This window comes from Saccoglossus kowalevskii, chromosome 17, assembly GCF_978046115.1.
Source record: "Saccoglossus kowalevskii chromosome 17, keSacKowa6.1, whole genome shotgun sequence".
Lineage (NCBI taxonomy): Eukaryota > Metazoa > Hemichordata > Enteropneusta > Harrimaniidae > Saccoglossus > Saccoglossus kowalevskii.
The window spans coordinates 593,923-613,885 of record NC_140657.1 but is presented as its reverse complement, the minus strand read 5'-3'; the positions used below and the strand labels follow the sequence as shown (position 1 = coordinate 613,885).

Sequence of the window (19,963 nt, the reverse complement as noted above, 5' to 3'; positions counted from 1 at the left end):
TACCAGGGAGTGTTCTAAGACTAGTCTGTATGAAATCAATATCTACCAGGGAGTGTTCTGAGACTAGTCTGTATGAAATCATTATCTACCAGGGAGTGTTCTGAGACTAGTCTTCATGAAATCAATATCTACCAGGGAGTGTTCTGAGACTAGTCTGTATGAAATCAATATCTACCAGGGAGTGTTCTGAGACTAGTCTGTATGAAATCAATATCTACCAGAGAGTGTTCTGAGACTAGTCTGTATGAAATCAATATCTACCAGGGAGTGTTCTGAGACTAGTCTGTATGAAATCAATATCTACCAGGGAGTGTTCTGAGACTAGTCTGTATGAAATCAATATCTACCAGGGAGTGTTCTGAGACTAGTCTGTATGAAATCAATATCTACCAGGGAGTGTTCTGAGACTAGTCTGTATGAAATCAATATCTACCAGGGAGTGTTCTGAGACTAGTCTGTATGAAATCAATATCTACCAGAGAGTGTTCTGAGACTAGTCTGTATGAAATCAATATCTACCAGGGAGTGTTCTGAGACTAGTCTGTATGAAATCAATATCTACCAGGGAGTGTTCTGAGACTAGTCTGTATGAAATCAATATCTACCAGGGAGTGTTCTGAGACTAGTCTGTATGAAATCAATATCTACCAGGGAGTGTTCTGAGACTAGTCTGTATGAAATCAATATCTACCAGGGAGTGTTCTGAGACTAGTCTGTATGAAATCAATATCTACCAGGGAGTGTTCTGAGACTAGTCTGTATGAAATCAATATCTACCAGGGAGTGTTCTGAGACTAGTCTTCATGAAATCAATATCTACCAGGGAGTGTTCTGAGACTAGTCTGTATGAATCCAATATCTACCAGGGAGTGTTCTGAGACTCGTCTTCATGAAATCAATATCTACCAGGGAGTGTTCTGAGACAAGTCTGTATGAAATCAATATCTACCAGGGAGTGTTCTGAGACTAGTCTTCATGAAATCAATATCTACCAGGGAGTGTTCTGAGACTAGTCTGTATGAAATCAATATCTACCAGGGAGTGTTCTGAGACTAGTCTGTATGAAATCAATATCTACCAGAGAGTGTTCTGAGACTAGTCTTCATGAAATCAATATCTACCAGGGAGTGTTCTGAGACTAGTCTGTATGAAATCAATATCTACCAGGGAGTGTTCTGAGACTAGTCTGTATGAAATCAATATCTACCAGGGAGTGTTCTGAGACTAGTCTTCATGCAATCAATATCTACCAGGGAGTGTTCTGAGACTAGTCTGTATGAAATCAATATCTACCAGGGAGTGTTCTGAGACTAGTCTGTATGAAATCAATATCTACCAGGGAGTGTTCTGAGACTAGTCTGTATGAAATCAATATCTACCAGGGAGTGTTCTTAGACTAGTCTGTATGAAATCAATATCTACCAGAGAGTGTTCTGAGACTAGTCTGTATGAAATCAATATCTACCAGGGAGTGTTCTGAGACTAGTCTGTATGAAATCAATATCTACCAGGGAGTGTTCTGAGACTAGTCTGTATGAAATCAATATCTACCAGGGAGTGTTCTGAGACTAGTCTGTATGAAATCAATATCTACCAGGGAGTGTTCTGAGACTAGTCTGTATGAAATCAATATCTACCAGGGAGTGTTCTGAGACTAGTCTGTATGAAATCAATATCTACCAGGGAGTGTTCTGAGACTAGTCTGTATGAAATCAATATCTACCAGGGAGTGTTCTGAGACTAGTCTGTATGAAATCAATATCTACCAGGGAGTGTTCTGAGACTAGTCTTCATGAAATCAATATCTACCAGGGAGTGTTCTGAGACTAGTCTTCATGAAATCAATATCTACCAGGGAGTGTTCTGAGACTAGTCTTCATGAAATCAATATCTACCAGGGAGTGTTCTGAGACTAGTCGGTTTGAAATCAATATCTACCAGGGAGTGTTCTGAGACTAGTCTGTATGAAATCAATATCTACCAGGGAGTGTTCTGAGACTAGTCTGCATGAAATCAATATCTACCAGGGAGTGTTCTGAGACTAGTCTGTATGAAATCAATATCTACCAGGGAGTGTTCTGAGACTAGTCTGTATGAAATCAATATCTACCAGAGAGTGTTCTGAGACTAGTCTGTATGAAATCAATATCTACCAGGGAGTGTTCTGAGACTAGTCTGTATGAAATCAATATCTACCAGGGAGTGTTCTGAGACTAGTCTGTATGAAATCAATATCTACCAGGGAGTGTTCCGAGACTAGTCTGTATGAAATCAATATCTACCAGAGAGTGTTCTGAGACTAGTCTGTATGAAATCAATATCTACCAGGGAGTGTTCTGAGACTAGTCTGTATGAAATCAATATCTACCAGGGAGTGTTCTGAGACTAGTCTGTATGAAATCAATATCTACCAGGGAGTGTTCTGAGACTAGTCTGTATGAAATCAATATCTACCAGGGAGTGTTCTGAGACTAGTCTGTATGAAATCAATATCTACAAGGGAGTGTTCTGAGACTAGTCTGTATGAAATCAATATCTACCAGGGAGTGTTCTAAGACTAGTCTGTATGAAATCAATATCTACCAGGGAGTGTTCTGAGACTAGTCTGTATGAAATCAATATCTACTAGGGAGTGTTCTGAGACTAGTCTGTATGAAATCAATATCTACCAGGGAGTGTTCTAAGACTAGTCTGTATGAAATCAATATCTACCAGGGAGTGTTCTGAGACTAGTCTGTATGAAATCATTATCTACCAGGGAGTGTTCTGAGACTAGTCTTCATGAAATCAATATCTACCAGGGAGTGTTCTGAGACTAGTCTGTATGAAATCAATATCTACCAGGGAGTGTTCTGAGACTAGTCTGTATGAAATCAATATCTACCAGAGAGTGTTCTGAGACTAGTCTGTATGAAATCAATATCTACCAGGGAGTGTTCTGAGACTAGTCTGTATGAAATCAATATCTACCAGGGAGTGTTCTGAGACTAGTCTGTATGAAATCAATATCTACCAGGGAGTGTTCTGAGACTAGTCTGTATGAAATCAATATCTACCAGGGAGTGTTCTGAGACTAGTCTGTATGAAATCAATATCTACCAGGGAGTGTTCTGAGACTAGTCTGTATGAAATCAATATCTACCAGAGAGTGTTCTGAGACTAGTCTGTATGAAATCAATATCTACCAGGGAGTGTTCTGAGACTAGTCTGTATGAAATCAATATCTACCAGGGAGTGTTCTGAGACTAGTCTGTATGAAATCAATATCTACCAGGGAGTGTTCTGAGACTAGTCTGTATGAAATCAATATCTACCAGGGAGTGTTCTGAGACTAGTCTGTATGAAATCAATATCTACCAGGGAGTGTTCTGAGACTAGTCTGTATGAAATCAATATCTACCAGGGAGTGTTCTGAGACTAGTCTGTATGAAATCAATATCTACCAGGGAGTGTTCTGAGACTAGTCTTCATGAAATCAATATCTACCAGGGAGTGTTCTGAGACTAGTCTGTATGAATCCAATATCTACCAGGGAGTGTTCTGAGACTCGTCTTCATGAAATCAATATCTACCAGGGAGTGTTCTGAGACAAGTCTGTATGAAATCAATATCTACCAGGGAGTGTTCTGAGACTAGTCTGTATGAAATCAATATCTACCAGGGAGTGTTCTGAGACTAGTCTGTATGAAATCAATATCTACCAGGGAGTGTTCTGAGACTAGTCTGTATGAAATCAATATCTACCAGGGAGTGTTCTGAGACTAGTCTGTATGAAATCAATATCTACCAGGGAGTGTTCTGAGACTAGTCTGTATGAAATCAATATCTACCAGGGAGTGTTCTGAGACTAGTCTGTATGAAATCAATATCTACCAGGGAGTGTTCTGAGACTAGTCTTCATGAAATCAATATCTACCAGGGAGTGTTCTAAGACTAGTCTGTATGAAATCAATATCTACCAGGGAGTGTTCTGAGACTAGTCTGTATGAAATCAATATCTACCAGGGAGTGTTCTGAGACTAGTCTGTATGAAATCAATATCTACCAGTGAGTGTTCTGAGACTAGTCTGTATGAAATCAATATCTACCAGGGAGTGTTCTGAGACTAGTCTGTATGAAATCAATATCTACCAGGGAGTGTTCTGAGACTAGTCTGTATGAAATCAATATCTACCAGGGAGTGTTCTGAGACTAGTCTGTATGAAATCAATATCTACCAGGGAGTGTTCTGAGACTAGTCTGTATGAAATCAATATCTACCAGGGAGTGTTCTGAGACTAGTCTGTATGAAATCAATATCTACCAGGGAGTGTTCTGAGACTAGTCTGTATGAAATCAATATCTACCAGGGAGTGTTCTGAGACTAGTCTGTATGAAATCAATATCTACCAGGGAGTGTTCTGAGACTAGTCTGTATGAAATCAATATCTACCAGGGAGTGTTCTGAGACTAGTCTGTATGAAATCAATATCTACCAGGGAGTGTTCTGAGACTAGTCTGTATGAAATCAATATCTACCAGGGAGTGTTCTGAGACTAGTCTGTATGAAATCAATATCTACCAGGGAGTGTTCTGAGACTAGTCTTCATGAAATCAATATCTACCAGGGAGTGTTCTGAGACTAGTCTGTATGAAATCAATATCTACCAGGGAGTGTTCTGAGACTAGTCTTCATGAAATCAATATCTACCAGGGAGTGTTCTGAGACTAGTCTGTATGAAATCAATATCTACCAGGGAGTGTTCTGAGACTAGTCTGTATGAAATCAATATCTACCAGGGAGTGTTCTGAGACTAGTCTGTATGAAATCAATATCTACCAGGGAGTGTTCTGAGACTAGTCTTCATGAAATCAATATCTACCAGGGAGTGTTCTGAGACTAGTCTGTATGAAATCAATATCTACCAGGGAGTGTTCTGAGACTAGTCTGTATGAAATCAATATCTACCAGGGAGTGTTCTGAGACTAGTCTGTATGAAATCAATATCTACCAGGGAGTGTTCTGAGACTAGTCTGTATGAAATCAATATCTACCAGGGAGTGTTCTGAGACTAGTCTTCATGAAATCAATATCTACCAGGGAGTGTTCTGAGACTAGTCTGTATGAAATCAATATCTACAAGGGAGTGTTCTGAGACTAGTCTTCATGAAATCAATATCTACCAGGGAGTGTTCTGAGACTAGTCTGTATGAAATCAATATCTACCAGGGAGTGTTCTGAGACTAGTCTGTATGAAATCAATATCTACCAGGGAGTGTTCTGAGACTAGTCTGTATGAAATCAATATCTACCAGGGAGTGTTCTGAGACTAGTCTGTATGAAATCAATATCTACCAGGGAGTGTTCTGAGACTAGTCTGTATGAAATCAATATCTACTAGGGAGTGTTCTGAGACTAGTCTGTATGAAATCAATATCTACCAGAGAGTGTTCTGAGACTAGTCTGTATGAAATCAATATCTACCAGGGAGTGTTCTGAGACTAGTCTGTATGAAATCAATATCTACCAGGGAGTGTTCTGAGACTAGTCTGTATGAAATCAATATCTACCAGGGAGTGTTCTGAGACTAGTCTGTATGAAATCAATATCTACCAGGGAGTGTTCTGAGACTAGTCTGTATGAAATCAATATCTACCAGGGAGTGTTCTGAGACTAGTCTGTATGAAATCAATATCTACCAGGGAGTGTTCTGAGACTAGTCTGTATGAAATCAATATCTACCAGGGAGTGTTCTGAGACTAGTCTTCATGAAATCAATATCTACCAGGGAGTGTTCTGAGACTAGTCTTCATGAAATCAATATCTACCAGGGAGTGTTCTGAGACTAGTCTGTATGAAATCAATATCTACCAGGGAGTGTTCTGAGACTAGTCTGTATGAAATCAATATCTACCAGGGAGTGTTCTGAGACTAGTCTTCATGAAATCAATATCTACCAGGGAGTGTTCTGAGACTAGTCTTCATGAAATCAATATCTATCAGGGAGTGTTCTGAGACTAGTCTTCATGAAATCAATATCTACCAGGGAGTGTTCTGAGACTAGTCTGTATGAAATCAATATCTACCAGGGAGTGTTCTGAGACTAGTCTGCATGAAATCAATATCTACCAGGGAGTGTTCTGAGACTAGTCTGTATGAAATCAATATCTACCAGAGAGTGTTCTGAGACTAGTCTGTATGAAATCAATATCTACCAGGGAGTGTTCTGAGACTAGTCTTCATGAAATCAATATCTACCAGGGAGTGTTCTGAGACTAGTCTGCATGAAATCAATATCTACCAGGGAGTGTTCTGAGACTAGTCTTCATGAAATCAATATCTACCAGGGAGTGTTCTGAGACTAGTCTTCATGAAATCAATATCTACCAGGGAGTGTTCTGAGACTAGTCTTCATGAAATCAATATCTACCAGGGAGTGTTCTGAGACTAGTCTGTATGAAATCAATATCTACCAGGGAGTGTTCTAAGACTAGTCTGTATGAAATCAATATCTACCAGGGAGTGTTCTGAGACTAGTCTGTATGAAATCAATATCTACCAGGGAGTGTTCTGAGACTTGTCTGTATGAAATCAATATCTACCAGGGAGTGTTCTGAGACTAGTCTGTATGAAATCAATATCTACCAGAGAGTGTTCTGAGACTAGTCCGTATGAAATCAATATCTACCAGGGAGTGTTCTGAGACTAGTCTGTATGAAATCAATATCTACCAGGGAGTGTTCTGAGACTAGTCTGTATGAAATCAATATCTACCAGGGAGTGTTCTGAGACTAGTCTGTATGAAATCAATATCTACCAGGGAGTGTTCTGAGACTAGTCTGTATGAAATCAATATCTACCAGGGAGTGTTCTGAGACTAGTCTGCATGAAATCAATATCTACCAGGGAGTGTTCTGAGACTAGTCTGTATGAAATCAATATCTACCAGGGAGTGTTCTGAGACTAGTCTGTATGAAATCAATATCTACCAGGGAGTGTTCTGAGACTAGTCTGTATGAAATCAATATCTACCAGGGAGTGTTCTGAGACTAGTCTGTATGAAATCAATATCTACCAGGGAGTGTTCTGAGACTAGTCTTCATGAAATCAATATCTACCAGGGAGTGTTCTGAGACTAGTCTTCATGAAATCAATATCTACCAGGGAGTGTTCTGAGACTAGTCTGTATGAAATCAATATCTACCAGGGAGTGTTCTGAGACTAGTCTGTATGAAATCAATATCTACCAGGGAGTGTTCTGAGACTAGTCTTCATGAAATCAATATCTACCAGGGAGTGTTCTGAGACTAGTCTGTATGAAATCAATATCTACCAGGGAGTGTTCTGAGACTAGTCTTCATGAAATCAATATCTACCAGGGAGTGTTCTGAGACTAGTCTGTATGAAATCAATATCTACCAGGGAGTGTTCTGAGACTAGTCTTCATGAAATCAATATCTACCAGGGAGTGTTCTGAGACTAGTCTGTATGAAATCAATATCTACCAGGGAGTGTTCTGAGACTAGTCTTCATGAAATCAATATCTACCAGGGAGTGTTCTGAGACTAGTCTGTATGAAATCAATATCTACCAGGGAGTGTTCTGAGACTAGTCTGTATGAAATCAATATCTACCAGGGAGTGTTCTGAGACTAGTCTGTATGAAATCAATATCTACCAGGGAGTGTTCTGAGACTAGTCTTCATGAAATCAATATCTACCAGGGAGTGTTCTGAGACTAGTCTGTATGAAATCAATATCTACCAGGGAGTGTTCTGAGACTAGTCTGTATGAAATCAATATCTACCAGGGAGTGTTCTGAGACTAGTCTGTATGAAATCAATATCTACCAGGGAGTGTTCTGAGACTAGTCTGTATGAAATCAATATCTACCAGGGAGTGTTCTGAGACTAGTCTTCATGAAATCAATATCTACCAGGGAGTGTTCTGAGACTAGTCTGTATGAAATCAATATCTACAAGGGAGTGTTCTGAGACTAGTCTTCATGAAATCAATATCTACCAGGGAGTGTTCTGAGACTAGTCTGTATGAAATCAATATCTACCAGGGAGTGTTCTGAGACTAGTCTGTATGAAATCAATATCTACCAGGGAGTGTTCTGAGACTAGTCTGTATGAAATCAATATCTACCAGGGAGTGTTCTGAGACTAGTCTGTATGAAATCAATATCTACCAGGGAGTGTTCTGAGACTAGTCTGTATGAAATCAATATCTACTAGGGAGTGTTCTGAGACTAGTCTGTATGAAATCAATATCTACCAGAGAGTGTTCTGAGACTAGTCTGTATGAAATCAATATCTACCAGGGAGTGTTCTGAGACTAGTCTGTATGAAATCAATATCTACCAGGGAGTGTTCTGAGACTAGTCTGTATGAAATCAATATCTACCAGGGAGTGTTCTGAGACTAGTCTGTATGAAATCAATATCTACCAGGGAGTGTTCTGAGACTAGTCTGTATGAAATCAATATCTACCAGGGAGTGTTCTGAGACTAGTCTGTATGAAATCAATATCTACCAGGGAGTGTTCTGAGACTAGTCTGTATGAAATCAATATCTACCAGGGAGTGTTCTGAGACTAGTCTTCATGAAATCAATATCTACCAGGGAGTGTTCTGAGACTAGTCTTCATGAAATCAATATCTACCAGGGAGTGTTCTGAGACTAGTCTGTATGAAATCAATATCTACCAGGGAGTGTTCTGAGACTAGTCTGTATGAAATCAATATCTACCAGGGAGTGTTCTGAGACTAGTCTTCATGAAATCAATATCTACCAGGGAGTGTTCTGAGACTAGTCTTCATGAAATCAATATCTATCAGGGAGTGTTCTGAGACTAGTCTTCATGAAATCAATATCTACCAGGGAGTGTTCTGAGACTAGTCTGTATGAAATCAATATCTACCAGGGAGTGTTCTGAGACTAGTCTGCATGAAATCAATATCTACCAGGGAGTGTTCTGAGACTAGTCTGTATGAAATCAATATCTACCAGAGAGTGTTCTGAGACTAGTCTGTATGAAATCAATATCTACCAGGGAGTGTTCTGAGACTAGTCTTCATGAAATCAATATCTACCAGGGAGTGTTCTGAGACTAGTCTGCATGAAATCAATATCTACCAGGGAGTGTTCTGAGACTAGTCTTCATGAAATCAATATCTACCAGGGAGTGTTCTGAGACTAGTCTTCATGAAATCAATATCTACCAGGGAGTGTTCTGAGACTAGTCTTCATGAAATCAATATCTACCAGGGAGTGTTCTGAGACTAGTCTGTATGAAATCAATATCTACCAGGGAGTGTTCTAAGACTAGTCTGTATGAAATCAATATCTACCAGGGAGTGTTCTGAGACTAGTCTGTATGAAATCAATATCTACCAGGGAGTGTTCTGAGACTTGTCTGTATGAAATCAATATCTACCAGGGAGTGTTCTGAGACTAGTCTGTATGAAATCAATATCTACCAGAGAGTGTTCTGAGACTAGTCCGTATGAAATCAATATCTACCAGGGAGTGTTCTGAGACTAGTCTGTATGAAATCAATATCTACCAGGGAGTGTTCTGAGACTAGTCTGTATGAAATCAATATCTACCAGGGAGTGTTCTGAGACTAGTCTGTATGAAATCAATATCTACCAGGGAGTGTTCTGAGACTAGTCTGTATGAAATCAATATCTACCAGGGAGTGTTCTGAGACTAGTCTGCATGAAATCAATATCTACCAGGGAGTGTTCTGAGACTAGTCTGTATGAAATCAATATCTACCAGGGAGTGTTCTGAGACTAGTCTGTATGAAATCAATATCTACCAGGGAGTGTTCTGAGACTAGTCTGTATGAAATCAATATCTACCAGGGAGTGTTCTGAGACTAGTCTGTATGAAATCAATATCTACCAGGGAGTGTTCTGAGACTAGTCTTCATGAAATCAATATCTACCAGGGAGTGTTCTGAGACTAGTCTTCATGAAATCAATATCTACCAGGGAGTGTTCTGAGACTAGTCTGTATGAAATCAATATCTACCAGGGAGTGTTCTGAGACTAGTCTGTATGAAATCAATATCTACCAGGGAGTGTTCTGAGACTAGTCTTCATGAAATCAATATCTACCAGGGAGTGTTCTGAGACTAGTCTTCATGAAATCAATATCTATCAGGGAGTGTTCTGAGACTAGTCTTCATGAAATCAATATCTACCAGGGAGTGTTCTGAGACTAGTCTGTATGAAATCAATATCTACCAGGGAGTGTTCTGAGACTAGTCTGCATGAAATCAATATCTACCAGGGAGTGTTCTGAGACTAGTCTGTATGAAATCAATATCTACCAGAGAGTGTTCTGAGACTAGTCTGTATGAAATCAATATCTACCAGGGAGTGTTCTGAGACTAGTCTTCATGAAATCAATATCTACCAGGGAGTGTTCTGAGACTAGTCTGCATGAAATCAATATCTACCAGGGAGTGTTCTGAGACTAGTCTTCATGAAATCAATATCTACCAGGGAGTGTTCTGAGACTAGTCTTCATGAAATCAATATCTACCAGGGAGTGTTCTGAGACTAGTCTTCATGAAATCAATATCTACCAGGGAGTGTTCTGAGACTAGTCTGTATGAAATCAATATCTACCAGGGAGTGTTCTAAGACTAGTCTGTATGAAATCAATATCTACCAGGGAGTGTTCTGAGACTAGTCTGTATGAAATCAATATCTACCAGGGAGTGTTCTGAGACTTGTCTGTATGAAATCAATATCTACCAGGGAGTGTTCTGAGACTAGTCTGTATGAAATCAATATCTACCAGAGAGTGTTCTGAGACTAGTCCGTATGAAATCAATATCTACCAGGGAGTGTTCTGAGACTAGTCTGTATGAAATCAATATCTACCAGGGAGTGTTCTGAGACTAGTCTGTATGAAATCAATATCTACCAGGGAGTGTTCTGAGACTAGTCTGTATGAAATCAATATCTACCAGGGAGTGTTCTGAGACTAGTCTGTATGAAATCAATATCTACCAGGGAGTGTTCTGAGACTAGTCTGCATGAAATCAATATCTACCAGGGAGTGTTCTGAGACTAGTCTGTATGAAATCAATATCTACCAGGGAGTGTTCTGAGACTAGTCTGTATGAAATCAATATCTACCAGGGAGTGTTCTGAGACTAGTCTGTATGAAATCAATATCTACCAGGGAGTGTTCTGAGACTAGTCTGTATGAAATCAATATCTACCAGGGAGTGTTCTGAGACTAGTCTTCATGAAATCAATATCTACCAGGGAGTGTTCTGAGACTAGTCTTCATGAAATCAATATCTACCAGGGAGTGTTCTGAGACTAGTCTGTATGAAATCAATATCTACCAGGGAGTGTTCTGAGACTAGTCTGTATGAAATCAATATCTACCAGGGAGTGTTCTGAGACTAGTCTTCATGAAATCAATATCTACCAGGGAGTGTTCTGAGACTAGTCTTCATGAAATCAATATCTACCAGGGAGTGTTCTGAGACTAGTCTTCATGAAATCAATATCTACCAGGGAGTGTTCTGAGACTAGTCTGTATGAAATCAATATCTACCAGGGAGTGTTCTGAGACTAGTCTGCATGAAATCAATATCTACCAGGGAGTGTTCTGAGACTAGTCTGTATGAAATCAATATCTACCAGAGAGTGTTCTGAGACTAGTCTGTATGAAATCAATATCTACCAGGGAGTGTTCTGAGACTAGTCTTCATGAAATCAATATCTACCAGCGAGTGTTCTGAGACTAGTCTGCATGAAATCAATATCTACCAGGGAGTGTTCTGAGACTAGTCTTCATGAAATCAATATCTACCAGGGAGTGTTCTGAGACTAGTCTTCATGAAATCAATATCTACCAGGGAGTGTTCTGAGACTAGTCTTCATGAAATCAATATCTACCAGGGAGTGTTCTGAGACTAGTCTGTATGAAATCAATATCTACCAGGGAGTGTTCTGAGACTAGTCTGTATGAAATCAATATCTACCAGGGAGTGTTCTGAGACTAGTCTGTATGAAATCAATATCTACCAGGGAGTGTTCTGAGACTAGTCTGTATGAAATCAATATCTACCAGGGAGTGTTCTGAGACTAGTCTGTATGAAATCAATATCTACCAGGGAGTGTTCTGAGACTAGTCTGTATGAAATCAATATCTACCAGGGAGTGTTCTGAGACTAGTCTGTATGAAATCAATATCTACCAGGGAGTGTTCTGAGACTAGTCTGTATGAAATCAATATCTACCAGGGAGTGTTCTGAGACTAGTCTTCATGAAATCAATATCTACCAGGGAGTGTTCTGAGACTAGTCTGCATGAAATCAATATCTACCAGGGAGTGTTCTGAGACTAGTCTGTATGAAATCAATATCTACCAGGGAGTGTTCTGAGACTAGTCTGTATGAAATCAATATCTACCAGGGAGTGTTCTGAGACTAGTCTGCATGAAATCAATATCTACCAGGGAGTGTTCTGAGACTAGTCTGTATGAAATCAATATCTACCAGGGAGTGTTCTGAGACTAGTCTGCATGAAATCAATATCTACCAGGGAGTGTTCTGAGACTAGTCTTCATGAAATCAATATCTACCAGGGAGTGTTCTGAGACTAGTCTGTATGAAATCAATATCTACCAGGGAGTGTTCTGAGACTAGTCTGTATGAAATCAATATCTACCAGGGAGTGTTCTGAGACTAGTCTTCATGAAATCAATATCTACCAGGGAGTGTTCTGAGACTTGCCTGCATGAAATCAATATTTTCTTCCACATTCACCAGCTTATTAAAGACAGTAGTGAGCTGTTGACTGAAATCATCCGGTGAATATTTTTCGTACAATGTTGGCAGTCCATATTCGTCTATCAAATAATCACGTAGAATATTTTGTGATGACAAAGGCAAACTTGCATGGCATTGCAATAACACCTACAATAGAACATTCATACAAGTGTTTGGAATTTACAACAATATTATTACATTTCTGAGTACATTTCATAACAGAGATACCAAAGACTGCAAGAAGCAATCTTGATAATATTTTGAATGAGTTGAAACATTTTGTTGTCAATATCAATAATATAATAAAGTGACCAACACTGACATGGCTGCTGACATCTGTAGATTCATTGTACTCTGTGTGTAGTTTGTATTTGTGCTTTGCAATAAACATATGAATTTATGGAGATTACTTTGTATTTCAATAAAAACATTACAGTTGACATACATTTGATAGATATTTGGGGTATTCTATGAAAAAGTGTCATTCGCGTTCTATTCATCATGGAAGATTTCCACAGTAATTGGACACTTTCACATGAAATTACTGTTCTCACTGGTTTATTGGCGAAAATGCAAATTTACATATTGACACAATGTGACAATAAATTACATGTATAACACCATCCCGTACACAAGTCTTACCAGTTTGAGGTGCTCAAAAAGACTGCTTTTATTATCAATGTTATGTAATATGTCGATAACCATGGTAACAGATCTGAAAGCAAAAGAAACATACTGTTTCTTACTTGTTTCAGAAAATTGTATTTACATTTGTTTAACTTACATCAACACTCAACTATGACAAGATGGTTGCTATGACAGTACAACCAAAAACAATAAATCAAAATTGAATATTGAATTTCATTATATTATTTGGTCTCATGATGTCAACATGATTTCAACATGATTTCAACAGACGAATATTTAGAGCTCACATGTAAACCATGGCAGGCGCTTCTAATTGAGAAAATAAAGTTTACTCACCGTACAGTAGCTATAGAGGGCAGATTATTGGAAACACATTGAATCCATCTTGTATCAAACCACAACTCCTTACAAGACAACAACCAATCCATTGCAGCTGTTAACAGAATAAAACATAGCGAAACTATTATAGACTTGGCTCTTCAAAATTTAGTTACAAATGAATACAAACTAATGATACACTTGCTACCTGAATTGTATCTAAATTGTATCTAAACAAACTTTGATAAGAAAATTTAGGTGGGAACAATTATGACTAGAAATGAACGTGAACAATGAGATAATCATATTATTAATAATCAAGATTAATGTGCCTCAATTAATACTACATGTACTGTATTAACTTTAGGTCCCTGATAGAGTAATATACAAATTGTATAAAAGTTACCAAATAGTACAGCAATATATCTAAGCAAAACTTGGAGAGCAAGTGCTTTGGTTGGAAAAGTACTTGTCGGGTTGTATTGCAATGTTACAATTTCAAAAATTAGTTCAAGCCGCAAAGTCAGGGTGTTGTTTGTAAGAAGTACATATGACAAGTTCAAACCCAAATTTCACACACACACACATACTCCTTCCCCCATACACAAAAGTAGGATATTTTTGACTAAAAATGAAAAACAAGCAGCCTGTCAGCTGAGATAGCTCAGCTGTTAGCAATACACATTTCAATAAAAGAACAGAAGATATCATTAGAAAATGAACAATATGTATAATATCAAAGCAATCAGACTTGCTGTTTCACCAAAAATGACAAAAATATTCACCAAAATTGAAGATATCATCATGAAATGAACAAATCTGAGAGAAGTCCACATGTAGTACCTATATGTATAATACTGTAAAGGGGGTAATTATTCACTAGGTTTTAATTTAGCTTATTTCGCTGACTGGAAAAATGCGCTAAATTAAAACACAGTGAATATGTAAAATTTAGCATAGAACACATTATCTAAATGATAAAACAATGAATTTAAAACCCACTGAATATGCCTGAAATGGTAAATCAGTGAAATTTAAACCCAGTGAAAATTAGTCATTTTACAGTATCAAAGCAATTGAACTTGGGTATTTTTAAAAGAAGTCGAAAATATCACTTTTACCAGTAATGACAAAAAGATTCACAAAAGTTAGAGAATTGAAGATATCATCACAAATTGAACAAATTTGAGGTTTTGACATGAAGTGAACAATTTGAGAAAGAACCATCCAAGGTACTTGCATATTAAATTTGAAAACATTCTGACTTGCGGTTTTGAAGAAGTTGAAATTGTAAATTTGACGTTGACGACAACGACGAACAATCAGTAATATGAACAGCTCCGCAGTGTCGACTTTGTTTCAAAAAAAACCCATAAATATTTGTGAACCTCTAAAGCGTTTATGATCTCAATACAGTTTAAATTACATTAAATTTAGAAAAAATCAAATTGCCAACTCATCTTGGAATCATCTCTCCTTGACAAGATGTGCCATTGTTAATATTCACCTTTAGCTAGGGTGTCTTTGACTTGTAACAATACTGTGGTGACAGAAAGATCCACAGGTGCTGGCTGTAAAACTTACCTCGGTATCCAGTCAATCTCTCATCTATTCTCCAAATGACATCAGTCAATTTATTTTCCAAGATTTCAACCTCATCTCTGATAACAGCAGATTCATTAAGAGATTGGCATACTGGGTGCAATGTACATGGTATGCGTGTCTGTAATGTTGCAATTTTTGTGACAACTGCTTTGTCAAACTGGCCACATGTTTCAATTCTTTGGAACAGCTCCACCAATGACCTAATCACTGGATTCATACTCTGACATCCATCACTCAATAAGACTGTGAAAGAATCTTCACAGTCAACAAAAATATTCTCTGATAAAAAAGATATAAGTATCTCCAGTATCAGAGTCTGAGATTTGAGAAAAGATGGAAGATCATCACTCATTTTCTTCCTCTCCATGCTGTAACTTTGTTGCTTGGCATTCCTTGCTAAACAGTCTTGTAGTATTTCATCTGATGACGCATCATTTATGACACCATGTTTTGTGAGGTCATCTAAAAATTTTACTAAAATCTTAAAGATGTTAGTTTTCAACATGTCAGGATGGCGATTTTGAATTGCTTTCAATAGTTGGGACAAAAATGTAGGTAGGAGTTCTACATGACTGTTGCTACGGCAATAGTTACAAACGCATTCCAATAGTTCAACCAGAAACTTTGTATTACTGTCTTCTTTGGAAAGATACAGGAAGAGATGTTCTATCAGTACTATGGCTGTCTCACAGTTAACTCTCATTAGACACTAAAAAATAAAACAAAATCGAAAAGCTGAAAATATTTAATATGCAAAATGAGACAATTATTTGAAACAAAAAACTAAACAGGCCTGCATGTGGCATACCCTAGAGCAACTATATGTATGTACCAAGTCATATTGAAATATGTATTGATATAGGGCTTAAAATTGGCTAATAATGCAAATTGTGTAATTAGTATGCAAAAATGACAATCCCAAAATAATCAGGTCTTTGCATTGTTTGAGAGCTTCTCAGTTTTTTCACTGAAAAATGATCAATACCTGAGATATAGGTGGAAAAGCTAAAAATTTACTAATTTTGTGTACCGGATTCTGTCGTAAATTCACCCTGGGCAGCTGGGGTTTTTAAAAAAATGATATCAATAAATCATGATTTTTCAGCAGTTTTTTAAGGTGTTTTCTTTAATATTTTGGCGTCATTTTTCGTACATTTAAATATTTCCTGATGACTAAAATAGAGCATAATTTAAGTTTTACCGTAGTCATTGGGGCCCATTCAAGCGTATGATGTTTATTGTGACTAGCGTGAATGGGTAAGACTCATTTCGACAATGAGCTGTTATCACTGTAAACAATGTTAAATTATTCTTCGAATGCTCAGTTTATTTTTTGAAACCACTAATTTTTTTATTTAAAAACAAATTAGGCTGTTTTCCCATCAAAATCCAAGCCAAAAGATCATACTACAACATCAACAAATCTCTTCCGCATTGCGTTCAATAATATTAACATATTTAAGTGAGCTATGGTAATTTGAACACTTTGGCATCATTCATCATTTTGATTTGTTAATTAGTGATTTGACCTATCAGGTCAATTTGTGCATGATTACATGTACTTCATAGCTTTTCAATTGATATAGCAAGAACCAATTGTCGCATGTCAATGAAACTTGGAACTCCCAGGGTAATTCATGGAAGTAATTAGTTTAGGGTTAAACTTGCTCTCATAAATTACTTAGTATAAATGTGGGAACTTGGTTTGTTTGAATTTTAAATCCATGCATATTAATTACCTACCAGTAATACCAGATTCTCATTTCTGCTGTAATTTGGCCCATCTAAAAATTGTCCTGGCTGGGGCTTATTTGGGTTAAAAAATGATCAAATATTTTTTGGGACTTCTATTTTCATTGAAAAATCCACCTATGCTGACTTTCAACTTTATAAGTTGCACAACCCAAGATGTAAGAAACTCTAAACACGCACAGGCCATTATTTAAAAAATTCAATGGGCAGTGAGGAAATGGGCCATTTTCGGCCTTGGAGTATTTTTTTTAAGGGCGCACAAAGTGTAGTAGGTGGGGAACCACGCAATTGCACGTCCTAGAGTAAACACTGCTCATTCATTATATACATTACACAAACAAATCGGCCAAATAAAATCACAGAAATGACTACAGACATACAAAACTTTAGTAGATTATTTAGTATATTTAGTAGATTATTCTACGTTGTTTATATCAAGTTGCCTGCCCAATGACTTGTGATCAGTTAGCAATTTCATGATTCAGTCCTCTGAGGCTGTACCCTGGCCTTACATCCCTTGCTTCGGCAAATCATATTAACACATTAAGGTATAGATGCAAGTTCGTGGGCACTAGGAGTGAAATTTTTTTTTTGCTTTTTCTTACCCGAACGCGCGGCACAGTTGAAGGCGTGGCCTGTTCAGCATTTGTCAACAACCAATCACAAGACTAGTTACGAACCACATCGAGGTCACTGGTTCGTAACCAGTCTTGTGATTGGTTGTTGCCAAATCCTACAGGCCACACCTCAAAACTTTGCCATGCATTCGGGCAAACCGTTAGGAATTCCTAAATGGAGTAAATTTGTGTAGTTTTCTTGATTTATTCTGCAGATATCGGTAAAATGTAGGCAAGGCTTTGGCAAAATTTGAAAGAGCAACTAATATTCTTCAACCTGGTATTTTTTTAGATTTTATTTTTCATTCTTTTCGTCTGTTTTTTCGAGTTTAAAAAATGTGAGCTGGCTGGAGCCTTCATCCCTTGTCTATTTTTTACACTAGATACCAGCCGATACCCCCCCCCCCCCCCGCTCATAGAGACTGCGTACTACAGTTGATTATAGTTCCTGGGCTCCCTGTGGTTGAACGGAATCCGATCAAATTACTAGTCTCCGTATCGGAAATACGCAGCATCTTACCTGGAAGAGATATCTACTCCATCCCAATGTTTTCAATAGTTCAGTATAAAACTGTGTGGGAATTGTAGGAACCACACAGACACTGTTCACAAAATACTTTTCTTGAAAATTCCCAAAATCATTGACGTCTTCTTTGCTCCACTCTTTCTTATCAACTTGATTATTACGATCTGATTTGGGAAGTGGAGTATCGTGACAGTTTTCCAGCCATTTTACGAACATGACAGAGTGAATTTTCAATCGCCATAGTTCTTGTTCACTGACATCGTGTGGTTTTGACAGTCCATCGACAATGTCGTTGATGGCGTCAGAAACGAGTTCCAAATCTACGCTAAGCGACTTGGCATCACAATACACGTTACTGCGTTCAATCAACATAAAACTACCTTGTAGAACAGCAAACTCTTCCGTGAACTCCATGACAATTATTTCAATTGCGATAATTGTTAGTGTTCATAATCACCAACTAAATAATCGGAACGTAGTAGACACATTGCGTTCATGTGGGTTGCCATATTTGTCTCCACAAAGCACTATGGGTAATGTAAGTTTTACAACATAAGGGGTGAGCCATTAGTATACGAGTATTCTGGAGAGAGCCTGGAAGATTGGAAAGTATACATTTTTCTTTTTTTCCCAACCAAGCATGTTTGGCTTTTATTTGTGCATGATTGATTTAGTTTAATGTTGTTGGATGTTGGATGTTCCTTGACATTTACAACATGTTTTTATTTTAGTTATTTTTTTAAATCATAGTATCACGCAGGTATCGCGATGATGATCACCAAAATGTGAGCCATTATTAGGAAATTCTAATGAATTCTTTTAATGTAGATTCCTGTGGAAACTCTTCCAAAAATGCCAATTTTTCATTTTTCAAACAAATGGTTCGTTCTGGATAAAATATACTCGATAACACTCGATAACACTAAATCAGAAATATGCGAAACGTTTCAAACAAAACAATGATTTTTTTGCTTATATTTATAGAAGAATATTAAATTCCGATAACTGTGTTTTTCATTAGTAGATGTACATGTAAGGCATTTCTAAATTAAAGTGTGCAGATTTCGACTACTATCGGTGAAGGGAGTTCTTTGTTGGCCAAAGCCAAGTTCGTGCAACCCACGCATCTTCGGGACATCACTTGTCTTTGCACAGCATCTGTTTTACTCAAGTAGAAACACATCTTCATCGTCGTTTCCTTGGTTATATATACTTTCTGCAAATCTTTGCGAGATAATGTTGTCCTTCAGTGATTCTTCCCAGCTATATTTTGTTATCTGCACAACTATATTGAAAGCGGTATGTATCGTGTACTCTGTGTGGTTGCTTTTATGAACTTTGAAGACGTAGCCAGTGTCTGATCATGATAGGAATAATTGACAACTTACGGAGACGTAGCCAGTGTCTGATCATGATAGGAATAATTGACAACTTACGGAGACGTAGCCAGTGTCTGATCATGATAGGAATAATTGACAACTTACGGAGACGTAGCCAGTGTCTGATCATGATAGGAATAATTGACAACTTACGGAGACGTAGCCAGTGTCTGATCATGATAGGAATAATTGACAACTTACGGAGACGTAGCCAGTGTCTGATCATGATAGGAATAATTGACAACTTACGGAGACGTAGCCAGTGTCTGATCATGATAGGAATAATTGACAACTTACGGAGACGTAGCCAGTGTCTAATCATGATAGGA

At 37.8% G+C, this 19,963-nt stretch overlaps 1 protein-coding gene across 1 annotated transcript in view; it reads right to left on the bottom strand.

Annotated features, from left to right (window-relative positions):
- Positions 1–18,761, bottom strand: part of LOC100372476 (gem-associated protein 4-like) — a 59,524-nt gene extending 40,763 nt beyond the window's left edge. The window contains exons 1-5 of the mRNA XM_085492152.1: positions 18,250–18,761; positions 15,340–16,069; positions 13,774–13,870; positions 13,432–13,504; positions 12,754–12,936 (exon numbers count right to left, since the gene is read on the bottom strand). Coding sequence (XP_085348278.1) covers positions 12,754–12,936; positions 13,432–13,504; positions 13,774–13,870; positions 15,340–16,069; positions 18,250–18,669 — 1,503 coding nt within the window. The 5' untranslated portion in view covers positions 18,670–18,761. The remainder of the gene's footprint in view (positions 1–12,753; positions 12,937–13,431; positions 13,505–13,773; positions 13,871–15,339; positions 16,070–18,249) is intronic.
- Positions 18,762–19,963: the final 1,202 nt, after the last annotated feature.